The sequence below is a fragment of the Notamacropus eugenii genome, chromosome 4, assembly GCF_028372415.1.
Source record: "Notamacropus eugenii isolate mMacEug1 chromosome 4, mMacEug1.pri_v2, whole genome shotgun sequence".
In the NCBI taxonomy this organism is placed as follows: domain Eukaryota; kingdom Metazoa; phylum Chordata; class Mammalia; order Diprotodontia; family Macropodidae; genus Notamacropus; species Notamacropus eugenii.
The window spans coordinates 24423534-24439670 of record NC_092875.1 but is presented as its reverse complement, the minus strand read 5'-3'; the positions used below and the strand labels follow the sequence as shown (position 1 = coordinate 24439670).

At 40.7% G+C, this 16137-nt stretch overlaps 1 protein-coding gene across 4 annotated transcripts in view; it reads right to left on the bottom strand.

The window, feature by feature from the left end:
- Positions 1–16137, bottom strand: part of SPPL3 (signal peptide peptidase like 3) — a 139435-nt gene that overhangs the window by 79204 nt on the left and 44094 nt on the right. The window contains exon 1 of one of the 4 annotated variants that reach the window (XM_072600252.1): positions 16–537. The exons of the other annotated variants lie outside the window; for them this stretch is intronic. Within the exon in view, the coding sequence (XP_072456353.1) occupies positions 16–23 (8 nt within the window). The 5' untranslated portion in view covers positions 24–537. Of the gene's footprint in view, positions 1–15; positions 538–16137 lie in introns of those variants that run through there. 4 annotated transcript variants of the gene reach the window in all.

Below are 16137 nucleotides of genomic sequence, written 5' to 3'. Positions count from 1 at the left end.
AATATGTATTTTTACCTTGGCATGATGTCCTCAGGTGGGAAAAGTCAGGAAGGAAGCTCAGTCAAAACAATATATTATTCTAAATGTCTGAGTGAAAAAGCTCCTCTTGCATCTAAAAGCATCTTCATCATTTACTAAGGGCTTGCTGAGTATACAGTCCTCTACTAAGCAACGAGAGACCCCAAGAGGATTATCTGCCACTCCAGAAATGCTAGGAAAGCTTATTCCTCATACTGTAGAAGATCAAGATTCCTACTGACAAAGCAGGCTCAGGACCTAACCTTTGCCTCGCCCAGCTCTCCAACTAACAATGTCACAACGATTTTTAAGAAAATGGCTTGAAGTTTCTTAACTAACATAATCATCACTTCTCCCCCTCTACAATGTTACTGCTCCTAACCCTCCTTTTTTCTGTTTTTGTGGAGTTTTTTTTTTGCAGATATTCTAAACAGCCTACAAAAACGTTTAATCCAAAAGTGAGAAGTTTACAAAGAACTCCACCACAGGCACATTCCAGGAATCTAAGATTGTATATGAAATTTTCTTTATTTTTAGATCAGAAGAAATGGCTAGCTTGGGAAACTAAAACAAAGGTGAACTATTCCTAAAATCCTCCAGCAATCTTAACAATCACTTTAAAGTTAACAACTTGTTCTGAAAACACCACAGGTCCTTTGGGAACCCTGAGATTACATGGCAGAAAATTTATATTTCTGCCAACTTTCCCTGCTAAGGAACAAACTATTTTCCGTGTTAACAACAAACAAAATCTATGACCTTCTCACCAAATTCTACTTCAGACTCTATGGAATTCATTTTCACCCAAATGCCAAAAACCCCAAATTATGCTTATTTTATCACATTAGACTCAACGAGATAAATAAACCTAACATTATGTGGATTAGCTGGGATTATTAATTTCAATATGATTTGTTTGCTAAGCAGCATAAAGAAGCAACTAACCTAACTCACAAGCAGTACATATACCACATGAATAATAAAATTTTAATGTTATTTTACCAGTAAATTACCATTTTCTGATTTTTCACTTTATTAGATGGAACTGCAGAATCTCAGAGTTGGAATGGACACAGTGGAAAGATTCCTGTAACTCCTAACCTTTGTCAATTTTGTGGGGAAGGTAAAGTGTAAGTGTTGCTTTAACTTGTCTTTCTCTTATGATTAATGATTTGGAACTCTGTTTCATGATTCCACTACACTTTGAGATGGTTTTATTTTTAACCAAGTTGAATGATTTGATTGAAAACCGAATTGATCTCTGCAATTTCCAGCATTTCTAGTTCTGCCTTCTGGGCCAAGCAGAACAAATTAAATCGCTCTCTCCCAAAGGACAGCTCCAAATGCTGGTATCAAGTGGGCCTGTGTCCTCACTCCACTTCTCACAACTAAGTGTGACATTAGCGGTGTGATTTCAAGACCCTCCACCACCCTCATGCTTCCTCTGGCTATTCTCTAGCTGCTGACACGATTTCCTAACCTATGGTACTCAGAACTGAGCACAATGCTTTGTGGCGGTCCAAGTGGGGCAGAGTGCAGGGGAAATGACCTATGGCATTGCATATGGGGAATGTCCAAAGTGACTGAGAACCAATGTCTTTAGCAGTTCTGGTCCACACTGCCTCTCCAAAAAGAACTGCAGTGAGTTTGGGTACTTAAGGGAAAAAATTTCTAATACATATGCTTAGCCAAAAAAAAGGGCAGGGGCTAAGGGAAACTTGGAAGAGGGCAAAAATAGAATTTAAAGGGTGGCCTGACTTTATTCTCCACTTTTCTATGTGCGTGAGGGGGCAAAGGGGTTGAAGGCTCCTCCCACTGCCCAGTCAAGTGTTCCTTCCTTCCCCCACTTTGGTCTACCCCTTAATTATTTTCACCTTACCACTGACCTGTGAACCTGACCCCCATGAAGAATGAACACGATACCTTACTCTACAGAGCATAAGCATAACCAAGACCAGTGGTTTAAAAGCAGGGAGTCAGATTTCTGTTCAATAAGAAACATTTCACAACTATAACCAATCACATCCACCTGCACTCTGAAGGAAATGCCCATACCCCTTCCTGGAGGAGCTTTACATAAGGGATCTCTCTACCTGTCAGAGTGCTGCTCCAGCTGGATAGTTCTTTTTCCCTAGTCACAATTCTTCCTGCCACATTACATCTACAGGGTGATTTTTATTTTACAAACTACAAAGTACTTTCACATAGAGGATCTTATTGGATTTAATTCCCTCGGACTGGTGAAGCACCTAGCCCCAGATCCTCAATGGGATCGAGTTTCATGCAAACTATCAATTTCTGACTTCTGAAAGAGAAAGAAGGCAAACACTCCTGAGAGGGCTCTGAAATCACAATCCAATGCCATTCATTCCATTTTACTTTCAGGGGGGTGATGGCGGGACTCCCTTATACCCGTACAAAGGCTTCTACAAAAGGCTTTCTCCTCCCCAGTTTACCCTGCTTTTGATTACTAAAAAGGGGTTTGGCAAAGCAAGCAAGGCCAGGGTTTTTTTCATTCTGCAAGGACATGGTTCACTATTCACTACTTCTTTTAGCACTTAGAAGTAAGGAACAGGGAAAACTTCACATTCAATCAAATATCTGAAAAGCAAAAAGACCTAGTGAGCAAAAAGACCGAACAGGAAACCAGGAAGACAATATTTATGGAACAAAGTGGTATTTTTGCATTAAAATAAAATGCCAATGCAAAACCACACCTAATGAATGAAGTCCAAGCCCCCAACTTCCTCAGACAATCCAAATCAAACTTGTTTGGAGGCCCGTGTGATGCCTTCTTACTGTCTGGAGTCTGGCATGCTACATCACAGAAAATTTCTTTCATATTTGTGTTTAAAAGTCAGGAGCGTCATCAACTGTTTTTTGAGCCCAGAGGAAAATTTTAGCCAAGTCCATGGAGACTTAGGTTATAAACAAAGTACTCAATTATCTCACAAACTTAACTCTACTGTTTGCTGTCACAATATCAATACCCAGATGATGATCTTCAAGGAGTTGCCAGGTCTCCACTGTATGAAGTCTCCTGGGTTTTCTATTCCTACATTCTCTCTGGAAAACATAAAAATACAGAAAATTCCCAGACCATCTTGGAAACTGGTTATTATTATTTGAGGAGGAGTTCATAAATGGTCCAGTTGGAGGAGTCAGAAAACCTGCCTCATCCTCTTTATCATTTCATCCTGCCAAGATCATATTCATGCTTTAAAAACTATGAACAATAATTTTATTGCCAAAAATGTTAACATTACAAAGAAATTCAAATGGAAATTTATCTCATCTGATAATTCATATTGTGATTATTTTGTGTTTTAATCTCCCTATTTTCTCTTCAAATGTAGGAAATCTGTATAACCTCTCCCCACTTCTCTTTTACTTAAATAACATGTACAAATTAAAAGAAAGAAAACATAATCATTAATAGTCGATGGGCATATTTTAGCATCTGGTGCATGTACTAATAGACTTCAGAACTGGATATACCTTAGGGATCACCTTATAAATGGAGCATTTGAATTCCAAAGAAATGTAATAGACTTGTTTGCATCCTGAAAATTCAGAAGTATGTGGGATGGTCAAATTGCACTTGGGGTCAAAAGAACGATGCACACTCTGCCAAACAGAACAAGTCAAATCCCTTTTCCACAAGACAGACCTTCAAATACCTGAAAATGGCTATCATGGCCCCTGGAGTCTTTTCCCACCTAACCATGGCCACTTTCTTCAACTTTTTCTTATGTGGCATGGATTCCAGACCTTTCACTGCCCCGGATGTCTTCCTATGGACACTCTCCAGCTTAACACTGTCTTTCTTCTTAAACCAGAGTCGGGACACAGTACTGCAGAAGAACTCTGATGATAACAGAGTACGATGGGCCCAACGACTCTCTATTCCTGGAAATAATGCCCCTTCCTACCATAGCTCAAGGTAACGTTAGCCTTTTGGGGGTCTTACATCACACTGCTGACTCACACTACACTTGCAGTGAAGTTAATCATTTACCAAGGCTATAATCAAAACAAAAACTGCAGAAAAAACCCTTCTACTTCCAAGGCTAAGAAGACTCCTCACTTGATACATCTGTCTATACTGTTCTTCCATCAATACTGAAAAGAAATAGTGGCTTTGGTCATTAAGACATCTCTATGGGGTTTATCCACATGTTATCATGAATCATTTAATACCAGAGAACTTGGCACTGCAAACTATAGGCATTACCATTCTTCAAGTCATGCAAGTTAAAAAACCCTGAGAACCAGCCCATGCTTCTCATTACCCTCATTATTCATCCAATCAAATGCCCCATATCTTGGTCATTCTCCCCCCAGAACACCTCTCCCCTCCATGACTCACCTCTACAGAGCTTAGATATAAGGCGACTAGCTACATGCATCACTGCCCTTTCAATTAACTCTAGTGTCTCCCACCGTTTAACATCCTGTACAACCTGGCTCCACCCCACCTCTGTAGGACAATCTTTAATAAACGGATTTAAAACGGTGAAAAGAGGCATATCTAAAATTCTGTAATACCCTACTTTCAAAAATACTTTTTATAGGTTCCTTTCCTAAAACAATCCATTTTTTTCATAGAAAACTTTTAGAGAATCCTCCAGTATGAAGATAAAGAATTTTTTTGGGGAGGGAAGGGTAGAGACTATTTTCTCAGATAAAAGCAGAGTTATGGTTTGAAGTATAAGGAAAATGCTGTAAACACATTTCTGTTTAATGGGTGTATTCTACTTTCAACTTGTACTTTCATATCCAGCTGCTAGGTGGTGCTACAGTACACAGTGCACTGCACTTGGAATCAGAAAGACTCATCTTCATGAGTTCAAATCTAGCCTGAGACATTTCCTAGCTGTGCGACCCTGGGCAAGTCACTGAACCCTTTTTACCTTAGCTTGCTCATCTATAAAATGAGTTGGAGAAAGAAATGGTAAACCACTCCAGTATCTTTGCCAAGAAAACCCCACGGACTTCCATGGGACCACGTAGAGTTGGATACAATTAAATGACTGAACAACAACTTCTGTGTCTATGCCAACATTGTCTCTGGTGGATTGAAAGCTTCTAGAGGGCAGAGAACGTATCTGGGCATGCTTTTTCCCCCTATGCTTACCACAGTTCTACAAAAAATGGGAAATACCCATAAATATTTTTGATGATGATAATGAAGAAAACCCATGACCTTCAGAATCCTGGAGGCTATAGTTTTCGCTGTCAGTGATGTAGCATGGAATAGTTGGGATAGTGGTGATCTTGGCAGCCAAGCCAACAGCTCAAATACTACTCCAGAGACCACTATCTATGTGACCATGGGCAAGTTGTGAAAACTCAGCTTTTCAATCTAAAAAATAGAGATTAAAATACATATAGTACTTCCTTATGAGTTTATTATGGGGCTCAAATGAGACAAATGTATGTAAAGTGTTTGGCAAATCTTAAAGCACTACAGAAATGTTTATTATTCGTCTTTTAAAAAATCAAAAGACCCTTCCAAAGTTTATTTTCTGTAGAATCTACAGACATCTGTAAAAGTTCTTCTTTAAATTTACCATCATCTGAAGTTATTTTTCCTGGAAAAACATAGGTCCTATCTTCAAATGCCTCAAAATCTGAAATATTCTGAATTGTGATGTTTCCATACTTAAAAATTTCAGACCTTTGCTTGCAGGTCACATCCTGTGTTAACTATGAGGTGTGGAGTCAGGATGCCCTGAGTTTGAATTCTACCTCAAACAGGAGCTGGGCAATCCCTTGACTTCTCTATGGATAAGAATAGCACCTACCTTGCAGGGTTATGGGGAGCCAGATGAGACCCTATTTGGAAAGGGATAGATGAATTTTAGCTACTATTACAAAACAGTCAGTTTTGAAAAAGAAAATAGGAATTTGAAGCTTGTGATGGAAATCATGGAGCTAGTAAACCAAGAGCTGGCCTGAGCAGTGGGAAGGCTCTGGATCAAACATTTCTTCTCACCCATATTTCACAGCCTTGGAGCTGCTGAGTGGGGAGAGGGAGTATATCTCACTAACAATTACCTAAACAGGTGAAATCACTGTTCTGGTGGATAGATAGCAGAAAGCCCACCAAACAAACCCACGGACAGGAAGCCAGCAGCATGCATGACTGACCCTTCATGGAGGGTGAGGGGAGCACATGAAGAAGAGTGTCCCAGGATAACTGGGACAAGGCGACGAGGGGCCAGCTCACACACATCATCCAGCGGGACTGAGCGCTAACTATCAACATGCCTGGTTCTTTGGTAGCAGAGACATGTTTTTGCGAGCTCTTTTTGCTCCTCCCTCTTGGGCTCACAATGCTATGTTTTAAAGCTGCCTTGCATAATTATTATTCTTTAAAAGGAGAATTCTCTGGGTTGTTTTGGTCAATGTACAATCATATCTGATCTTGTTCCAGACACATGAAGCAAAAAAGTTATTCAAATGAAGTCAGTCAGTAAACATTAACTGAATGTCCATTATGTTCCAGGCACTGTGCTAAGTACTGGGGATATAAATACCCCCAAATGGGGGGGGGAGGGGGGGGCGTCCCTGCCTTCAAGGAGTTTACAAAACTTTCTAATGGGGGAAGGAAGCTTTAAAGGCAAAGACTGCCCCCAAATGGGGGAATCGTGGAAAAATCAGAGAAGTCCCAAAATAGTGCAGCCAGGTGAGAAATGAAAGTCTGAGCCAAAATCCCTCCTTAAGGGAGGGTTTGTGACTTGTGGCACCTCCCACCAATCAGAGGGATAGAGGGTGGTGATGAAACAATCCCAAGGAGGATGGGATCTCACAGGATGATGAGGCTTTCTCAAAAATGAACAATTAATACAGAAGACATTTGCAAATTCCTTAGAAAGATGCTTCCACAGATGGATACTTTTTTTTTTTTTACTACCTTCTAACAGTACAAAGTACACACCACTCATATTCATCCTATAGAATTGTCATTACAAATAATCCGAGGATCACAGATTTAGAATTGGATGGACAATCCTGGAGGTAGATTCTCTTCCTACTTTCCTATCTTCCCATAAATCCTCCATAGTTGCAGAGAATCCATCCAATGAATTAAATGCCTTTCCCTAGGGCCTCTAATCTTCAAAACCAAACCTGTCACTAACCTGTGTGATCTTGGCAAGTTATTTTACTTGCTGAGTCTCTGTTCCTTCATTTGGAGGATGAGGGAATGCAATCGATAATCATCCAGTCATTAAAACCTAAGCTTCTTGAGAAGGATTTTTTTTCTTTCATTGTATGAAAGCATCAAGCACAGTGCTTGACACAGAGAAGGCACTTAAATAAATGCTTGTTGAACGACTGATAAATCTTTAATCCTATGGCCTCTGTTCCAGTCAGGTATTTCCTGGATTATCGTGTACACCACCTGTACCAAATGCGGCCATGGGTCTAATTAAAACAGGTCAAAATGTAACGGAAATATTTAATCAAATAAAAATACAACAAAACATACATAATATTAATATGTGGTTTTCTAAGTCAATATGCAGACCCTTCAGTTATACTAATGTATGGCTTAGCGACCATCATTTCTATTTCAGTCTGATCCCACTGTTTTATGCTCTTTCTTGTATGCATACTCTATCTGAAAAACAGATCTGGCTTGGTCCCTAATCTCTCTGGGCCTCAGTTTCTTTATCTGTAAAACAAGAGGAATGGACGAATGTCCCCCTCAGTTAAGCCTGTAATCCTATAAGGACTTGTCTAAGGCAATCAGTGGATGAAGTATCCACAGTGATTAACTTAGATTTTTTTTAATATAATAGAAATTAAAGAATTAACTCCACATTTGGTTATAACAAAATTCACACTTACACAGCACTTCAAGGTTTACAAAATATTTTACTGCAAAACAAAACCAAAAGTCGGCAGTAAAAGTACCAAATTTACAAATGAAACAAACTGGGAGAGGTTAATTAACCCTTTCCAGGATCATACAACTCTTACATGTCTGAAGGTGGAATTGAACCCAGATCTCTTAACTCCAAGCTCAGCACCACGATGCCATCTCCAGAGAAGTATAAAGGTGATCAACAATGAGGCCTGAATAACAAAATACTGCAACGGGTTTCCAAAGTGGAGTCTTCTGTTTTTGGTAAAATCAGAATTGTTCTGCTTAGGTAAAGGTACTGAGAAATAAAATCGACTGAAATGTCTAAACAATCTACCAAGTAAATTTGTTGTTTGGTTATTTTCAATCACATCTGACTTTTTGTGATTCCATTTGGGGTTTTCTTGGCAGAGATACTGGCGTGGTTGGCCATTTCCTTCTCCAGTTCATTTTACTGCTGAGGAAATCGAGGCAGACAGAGGTTAAGGTATTTGCTCAGGGTCACATGACTAGGAAGTGTCTCATTTGCCTCCCCAACTCCAGGCTGGTAATCTTAGCCACTTAGCTGCCCCAACAAGTAAGTCAGAGAAGACAAAAATAATCTATTTCATTTTTAGTTATTATCTTTGTTATTTACCAAATCTCACTTTTTCTGCCCTGAATCTATTGGAAAAACAAACACTTAACATCTATCTCGATGATGGGCAAATCGTGTGTGTGTGTGCACTGTATTTTTCATATTTCTGGGCTGCACAGAATTTTCTACCTGTTGTACAATTGCTAAGAAGGCCAAATCTGGGTTAGGGTTTGGACAAGCTCGTCAGGAAGATTACATCCAAGAATACAGAAAGAGAAGGATGCAATCCCCAACCTACTGTCCCTGAAGGGAGCAGAGACAACAATCAAAGACTGCCCTATTACCCCCTCCCAGAATTCATTCTCTTACAGAGCAGCAAACGGTGAACAAAGTGTCAGGCCCACAAGCTGCTCACATAACTTCTACATTCAAAATAACAATTGCTTACTCCAGCAAATACCTGGCACCAAAACTAGCATGTCAACCATTTCAGCCCCTTCACTTTGCTTCCCCTCCTGATATATGCTGTGTTGTGCTCCCATAACCCACCTCCATAGGGCTATTTCACTTTATTACTCAAGTAGCAGTGAAGACAAATACTGGACATCCCTCAAATTTCAGAGACTCGTAAGACTTAAAAGCATGCAGGGGCCTTAGAGATGGACTGTTCCATCTGAAGATGAGTCTTCAGCTCCCAGACTGAAAACTCAAAGGACCAAAGCCTTGAAGATCATTGAGGGCCTCACATGGAGCCAACTGCATACTCTTCTGAAATGGGTTAGCTTCAGTTTGCCTCATTCCCCGCTCATGCTGCATGCTGACTACTGAGCTGGGGCCCAATCCCTTGAGACCAAGACCTCAAGCCAGAACCAGAGCTAGTTCTAGACTAGTATGACTAAAGAATCCCATAAAACAGTTGCAATATTAGAATTTGCACTATTTGAAGTTATAATTATATGTAAAATATGCTGATTGGTTCCAGTTCAATGGAAATATGCAATGACATTTTTAAAAAATAAATTTATCTTTGTTAACATGACATATCAGCAAAGGATTAAGAAATTTGTTCATTTCAAATAGAGTAGACAAGAAAATAAAATTCAAAAATTAAAAAAAAAATTAGTGAACATCACACCCAAAGGTAAGCAAACACTGATGGTATGACTAAAATGTCATTTAAAATATTTTAGCAGTGTAGACTGAACTGTCTTCTCTCTAAATCTTCATATATGTGCTGGTAGGTATAAAAAGCTTTGTATCCCTAAAATAATGCAAGTTCACATTCTCACATAAGGAATCCAGTAAAACCAGATGGATTGGGGCACTATCTAAAATCATTAAGACTTTAAACTCAGTATTGTTGTTCTGCAATAATTTTCAATAGTTGGCTTAAAATAACATGAAAGCCAGTTTTCAGAAAAAGCTTTTAGTCACTCAGGGTTTCTCACAACCAAAGAACTTGAAATGATGGGCTGCTGCAGCCCCTCAAAGCACAAGGAGACTGAGACAGAGAAACAAGCACTGTCTGCCTCTCCGTCCAACTCCTGAAAACTCCAATTACACATTGATTTTTGGTCACTTCATCAAGTGTAAGGACTAAAACTGTGATGGTTTAGGCTCCAGTCTGTACAGTGACAAAGGTACTGGACCTGGAAGCAGAGTCCAAATCCAGCCTGGCATTCAACTAGCTGTGTGACTCTGGGCAAGTCATTTGAACAACTCTAAGACAGGGCGTCTACGATGTCCCAGACACTGTGCCAGGGAACACAGAGAAGGCCTGCTCACAAGGACTCCACGATCTAATGGGAGAGAAAACATGCAAACAGCTACATACCAACAAGACATAGGATAAGATGGAGATAATCATCCACATGTTGTTGCATCTCAGCTTCAGAGGCTGCATTGAGGGAAGGCACTAGTGTTCCAGGACTATAGTGAGGAAGAACAAAATGAGATCATCTCTGTAAAGCCCTCTTCCTCAAGATAACTTAGGAATCGTAAACACAGAGAAGCTGACAATCAGCGAACATTCCATCCCATTGCTCCTGGACCATTTCCTTGAGGAATCAATCAATGGAGCTCCTCTCAGAGCGCTAGACTGAGAATCTAACTAAAAGATTGTCTAGACAAATAAGAGTCTCCCTTTCAAATGAAAGAGAGATTCTGGTACCTCGGATGCTTCAGGATGGTTAGAGTGCATTTAGGATTAAGGTTACAGTTAGTTTTCACCTTTGGGCACCACAGTTTGAGAAGCTCACTGATCATGTGGAACATACCGAGTTATTATACTTATCAGGATGCTGAAGGCCCCTGAGGCCATACAATATTCTATAAAGATAGGGTGAAGGAGCTAAGAAAGTTTGGCTGGAGAAGGCTAGGGGTGGGGGGAAGGAGAGAGACATGCTAGCTATGTTTAACTAACTAAAGACCTGGCCTGTAGAGCCTTAGCCACATTCTGTCTGTCACCAGAGTGCAGAACCAGGGTGATTTGGACTTGATGTGAGGAACAACTCCCTAGCAATTAGGGCTGTACAACAGCGGAATGCCCTGCCTGAGGAAGGAGTAGATTCCCTTCACTAAAGGTTTTCAGCAGAGGCCACTCATCAGCTATACTGTGGTAATGACTCTTTTTCAAAACTTATTTATGATTAGCGATTTCTTTTTCCAAATGTTGGCCTAGGATGGCTGCTAAGGTCCTTTTAAAGATTCTGTCACAAAGGACTTGACCAGTAAAGGAAAAGACTCACAGAGAATAAGAAGGCAGTGAGCCCAGGTAAGTAAAAAAAGGTAAAATAAATTAGGAAGACAAAGATAGGAGACTCCAGGAAGAAGTTGGGTGTGGCTATTCTAAAGAGGTTTACTGGGTATTAATGGAATTACCCAGGAGTAGCTGAGAGAGAAGGGGGAGTGGGAGGTGGGGAGAAAGGGACCTGGGCTCAGACTGCTGGTAAAGCTGGAGATCCACAGAAGTATGCAGTGAGTAGCAGGAAGCCGGTGTACACTATTTTTATTCCTGTTACCTCTCAATGCAACCTGAATAAGGGAGTGTCCGTGCATGATTTTCTGTTTGCAGATGATGGTGCACTCAATGCAGCCTCTGAAGCTGAGATGCAACAAAGTATGGATCGATTCTCTGCTGCCTGTGCTAATTTTGGCCTAGTAATTAACACCAAGAAAACACAGGTGCTCCATCAGCCACCACCACACCATCCATACATGGAACCATCGGTTACAACAAATGGAGAAGTTTTGAATGCTGTGGATAAGTTCAATTACCCTGGCAGTAGACTTTCTAGGGATGTCCACATAGATGATGACATTGACATGCACTGTCAGGGCTAGCTCAGAATCTGGGAGGCTATAAAGGAAAGCCTGGGAGAGAAGAGGTATTAGACTGACCACCAAACTGAAGGTCTGCAGAGCCACTGTGCTGATATCATTGCTGTGTGAAAACCTGGACAGTCTACCAGGACCAGACCCTGAGGTCCTTTCTCAATCTAAACTGCCAAACTTCAAATTCTACTACAGGGAGTGCAACTCCAATGGGCTGGCCACACTGTTCAAATGCAAAATGTACACTTGCCTAAAAGACTATTTTACAGTGAACTCACACAAGGCGAATACTCACATGGTGATCAGAAAAGGTGAGACAAGGACACTTTCAAGGTCTTTCTTTAACAATTGTGGAACTGATTGCATGACATGGGAGACACTGGCCCAGGATCGTCCAGCAAGGCATGCCCTCTTCAGGGGAGGTGCTGTGCCCGATGGGCAAAGCAAATTAAAGTAGCTCAAAAGAAATTTGAGATGTGCAAATTTAGATAATCCACCCCAAATGTCCACATGGACTATTTGTGGCCAACCTGTGGCAGAACATTCCACGCTCATATTGGTCAGATCAGTCATGGTCGGACACAGTGAGACTTGAACCCAGCAAGAGTGATGTCATTTTGGTCCTCTTCAAGAACAAAAGATAATCACTGCCACATCATGTCTATTCTTATCATAGCCAGGGGATTGCTATCTCTCAGTGCAAGTTGATCTCGCCCGTCTCCCAGCCCCCCAGCCCCAAGAAGAGGTTAAAGGAGCTCAAGGATTTCCCTTTCACATTCCAGCTCATGTGAGCTGATGAAATGCTCCCTAAAAAGGATCTCAAAAGGCAGAAGAGAATCCTGGTACATCAGGAGCCTGAAGAATGAGTGGAAGAAATGTCACAGAGTTAGAAGAAAAAAGGACCACTAACCATCTGAAGCTAAAAAACCAATCTGACACTTTTAAGAGGCTGAATCTGGCTGCACTAAGAAGGAAGTCGTTGCCAGTCCTCCAAGGAATGATGAAATCGATCCACTGGTGATTTCAAGTGCGATATCCAGCAAAGTTCAGAGGAAGAGTATTTACTGGTGGTTGGCTTCTCCCTAATCAGCAATACTAGGGAACGATCTGCCAAGCTGACAAGAATAGAGAGGCCTGTTTTACTCCCAAGGTATGTATCCAAGAGGAGAGAGAAAACCAGAAAGATACTGTCAAGAGATGACTGCTACCAATTTTTCGTGATTCAGAACCTAGAAAGGACAGTCAAAGTTTACAAAAGCTTGGGCAAGAAATGGAAGACATAGGGATGAAGAAGATAAAGGTGAACTTGAAGTGAAAGACTGGTTAATTGGAGAATATTTAAGACTGGCGATTGGACTTGTGGACCACAGCTACAATTCAGGAATGACAGGTTCCTGGTCAAGGATGGAGGATATACTGGCCAAGGGCTCCTAAGAATATATTGACCATCTGCATCACAAATATAATCTGAAGGATCTCATGGGAAGGAGAAAGGAGAAAGCTGCCTACATTATCTCCACCAAACTAGATAACTTATAGAGAACGGCTACAAGGCAAAAAGAAAGAAATAGTTGGAAAGACTCTGAGGTTCACAGGAGACACAAATGAGAGAAAGAAGTCAGTAGTAAAACAGAAGACCTCATAGGTCCATATACAACTGTACAAACTTTAGGCAACAATAGGACGAACTAGAAGGCCTAATTCAAAGAGATAAATTTGACTTTAAAGGTATGGATGAGAGTTGGTAGAATGAGACTGATGACTGGAACTTGTCCTTGGAAGGGATACCATATTCAAAAGAAACAGGAGCAGCTACACGGCCAAGTGCACAGGCCTAGAGTTGGGGAGACCTGAATTAAAGAATTACTAGCTGTGTGGCCCTGTTTGCCTCAGTTTGCTCATCTGTAAAATGAGGATAATAACACTTGTCTCCCAAGGTTGTTGATAGCATCAGCACAGTGCCAGGCACATATTCGGTGTTATATTAATGTTAGCTATCATTGTGATTATTATAACCAGGGATGAGGAAGCAGTCTGCTAATCAGTGAACATTAAGATGAATAACATCAAAGTGTAGCGTATAGGGCACTGAACTGGAGACAAACCCTGGGTTCAAATCCACCTCAGACACACCTGTGATCCTGGGCAAGCCACTTAAATTTCTCTGGGTCTCAGTTTCTTGACCTGTCAAGTGAGGGGCAGGCACTGAAGGCCTCTAAGGTCCTGCCGAGCTGTAGAGCTGTCATCCTATATTCCTACGATAATGTATTAATATGAAGAATTCCAGGAACAAGAAATGAGAAGAATGACAGGCAAGTATTTGGATAAACATCCATGAAGGCATAAGGAGAAGTCAGACTGCCACTGAAATATACATTATAATCCACCTGGACAAAAATACAGGAGACAAGGAGACTGAAGATAGATCACAAGGCTGATGCCAAGGTGTGCTATTGCAAGGAGAAGAGACTTCCACCATGCTGAGGTCACATGGAGCTCTCTCTGCTCAAACCAGCAAAAACAGGTCATGATTTTTTCACTGGCCTTAATGAAAATTTCAGTGTAGAGACAGGGACTAGATATACTGGGCATTCCCAACGAGGAGCTTCTAGGAAAGCAGACCCACATATTTTCTGCAAGGTTAACAAGGAGAGGTTGGGTGACTTACTCAAGTTCACACCTAATAGTCAATGGGGGTGGAAGGACATGAACCCCCATCTTCCTGGGTCTGAAGCTAGCTCTATATCCACTCTACCACACTGCCCTGAAGTCTGACATACACTCTAGATTGTGGGTTAGCAAATCTGAAGGAGTTCAGATGAAGGAAAAGTTGGATCTCACAACCTAAAATTTTACAGGAGAGATGTAAAGCTCTCAAGAATGAAATAACTGTCTGAAGAGACCGATGCACAAGGAACTCAAAAAACAATGTAACTTTTAAAAAGACAACGTGACTGTAACAGAGAAGGTGCCATATAAATGCTACAACAGAAAATTACATTAGAAATGATGACTATGAAGAATTCAGGGAAGCATGAGAAGACACAAAGAAACTGATGTAAAATGAGGAAGACTAGGAAAACAACCTACATAATGACCACAACACAAATAGAAAGAACAAAACCAATATTACGAATGGGGTAGAGTTATAATGACCAAGCTTGTTTCCTCCTTCACTCTTTGTGACAGGGGTTGTATCTGGAAATGAAGATGTGAAAAAAATAGATGGAAATTCGATCTCTTCTCCCTCTGCAGCAGTGGGAGACTGGCGAGTGGAGTGAAGTATCCCATACGCTATTAGTCTCGACTGATGTGTAGTTTGGCTGAGCTACTTTTATTATGAACTTCATGAACATCAACAGATCTGAACATTTCCATACATACAAAAAGAGGACTGTAACTAGGATGGTTGCTTTTTCCTTCTTTTTAATATATCTTTACTTCTAAGTAGGGGAGGGTGATTGTAAATAAAAAAGCAATCAATTTTTTTAAAGAATGGCAAAGAGATAAGTTCAGAGAAAAAAACAGCAAGTAACAGAATGAAGGAATAAATAAAAAAAAATTCTTAAGTATTTGCTATGTGTCAGGCACTGTGCTAAGAGCTGGAAATACAAATGAAAAACGAGACAGTTCCTGCCCCCCAAAAGCTTACATTTTAATAGAGAGAGACAACACCTATATGAGAACGCTGACCAGGGAAGAAAACGCATGGTGAGCTGATCTAAAGGGCAATCAGCTGACCTAACTGTTGAGGGGGCGATGGAGGGCAGATGTTCATGGTAGTATTTATTGTCTGGTCAGGCAGAGATATTGACCTGGTTGAATTGGCACACACTAATCAAGACAGCTTGGTCCTATGGCAAATATTTCAGCTCAGAAAATTATTTCCTTCAGCAGGAATCTGAATCCCCTCCAAACTGATCACAGAATAAAGGCTTAATAAATTTGCCTGCTGACTGATTAATGGATAATGAATGTCAAAGCAGCATATTAGAAAACACAAAATTTAAAAAATACTACATACATTTGTTTAACAAAATTCTAAACAAACCCACTGAAAGTAATTTCCCCTTCTCTATCAATATTGTATACCTGAGACTTGGCCTATACTAAAAGCAATTACCAAAACACTCATGTCATATGTGCAGAAAATATGACAACCATGCCCCAAATGACCTTGAATGTACTGTGTATGCACTTATATGTGTATGTTGCCTACCTACACAGGCTGTAAGCTCCTTGATGGTTGGGTCCGTCTCTCTCTTTCCCTAGTGCTTAGCATAATGCTTAGTGCGGGGTGGGGACCCTGCGCCCTCGAGGCTACATGTAGCCCTCT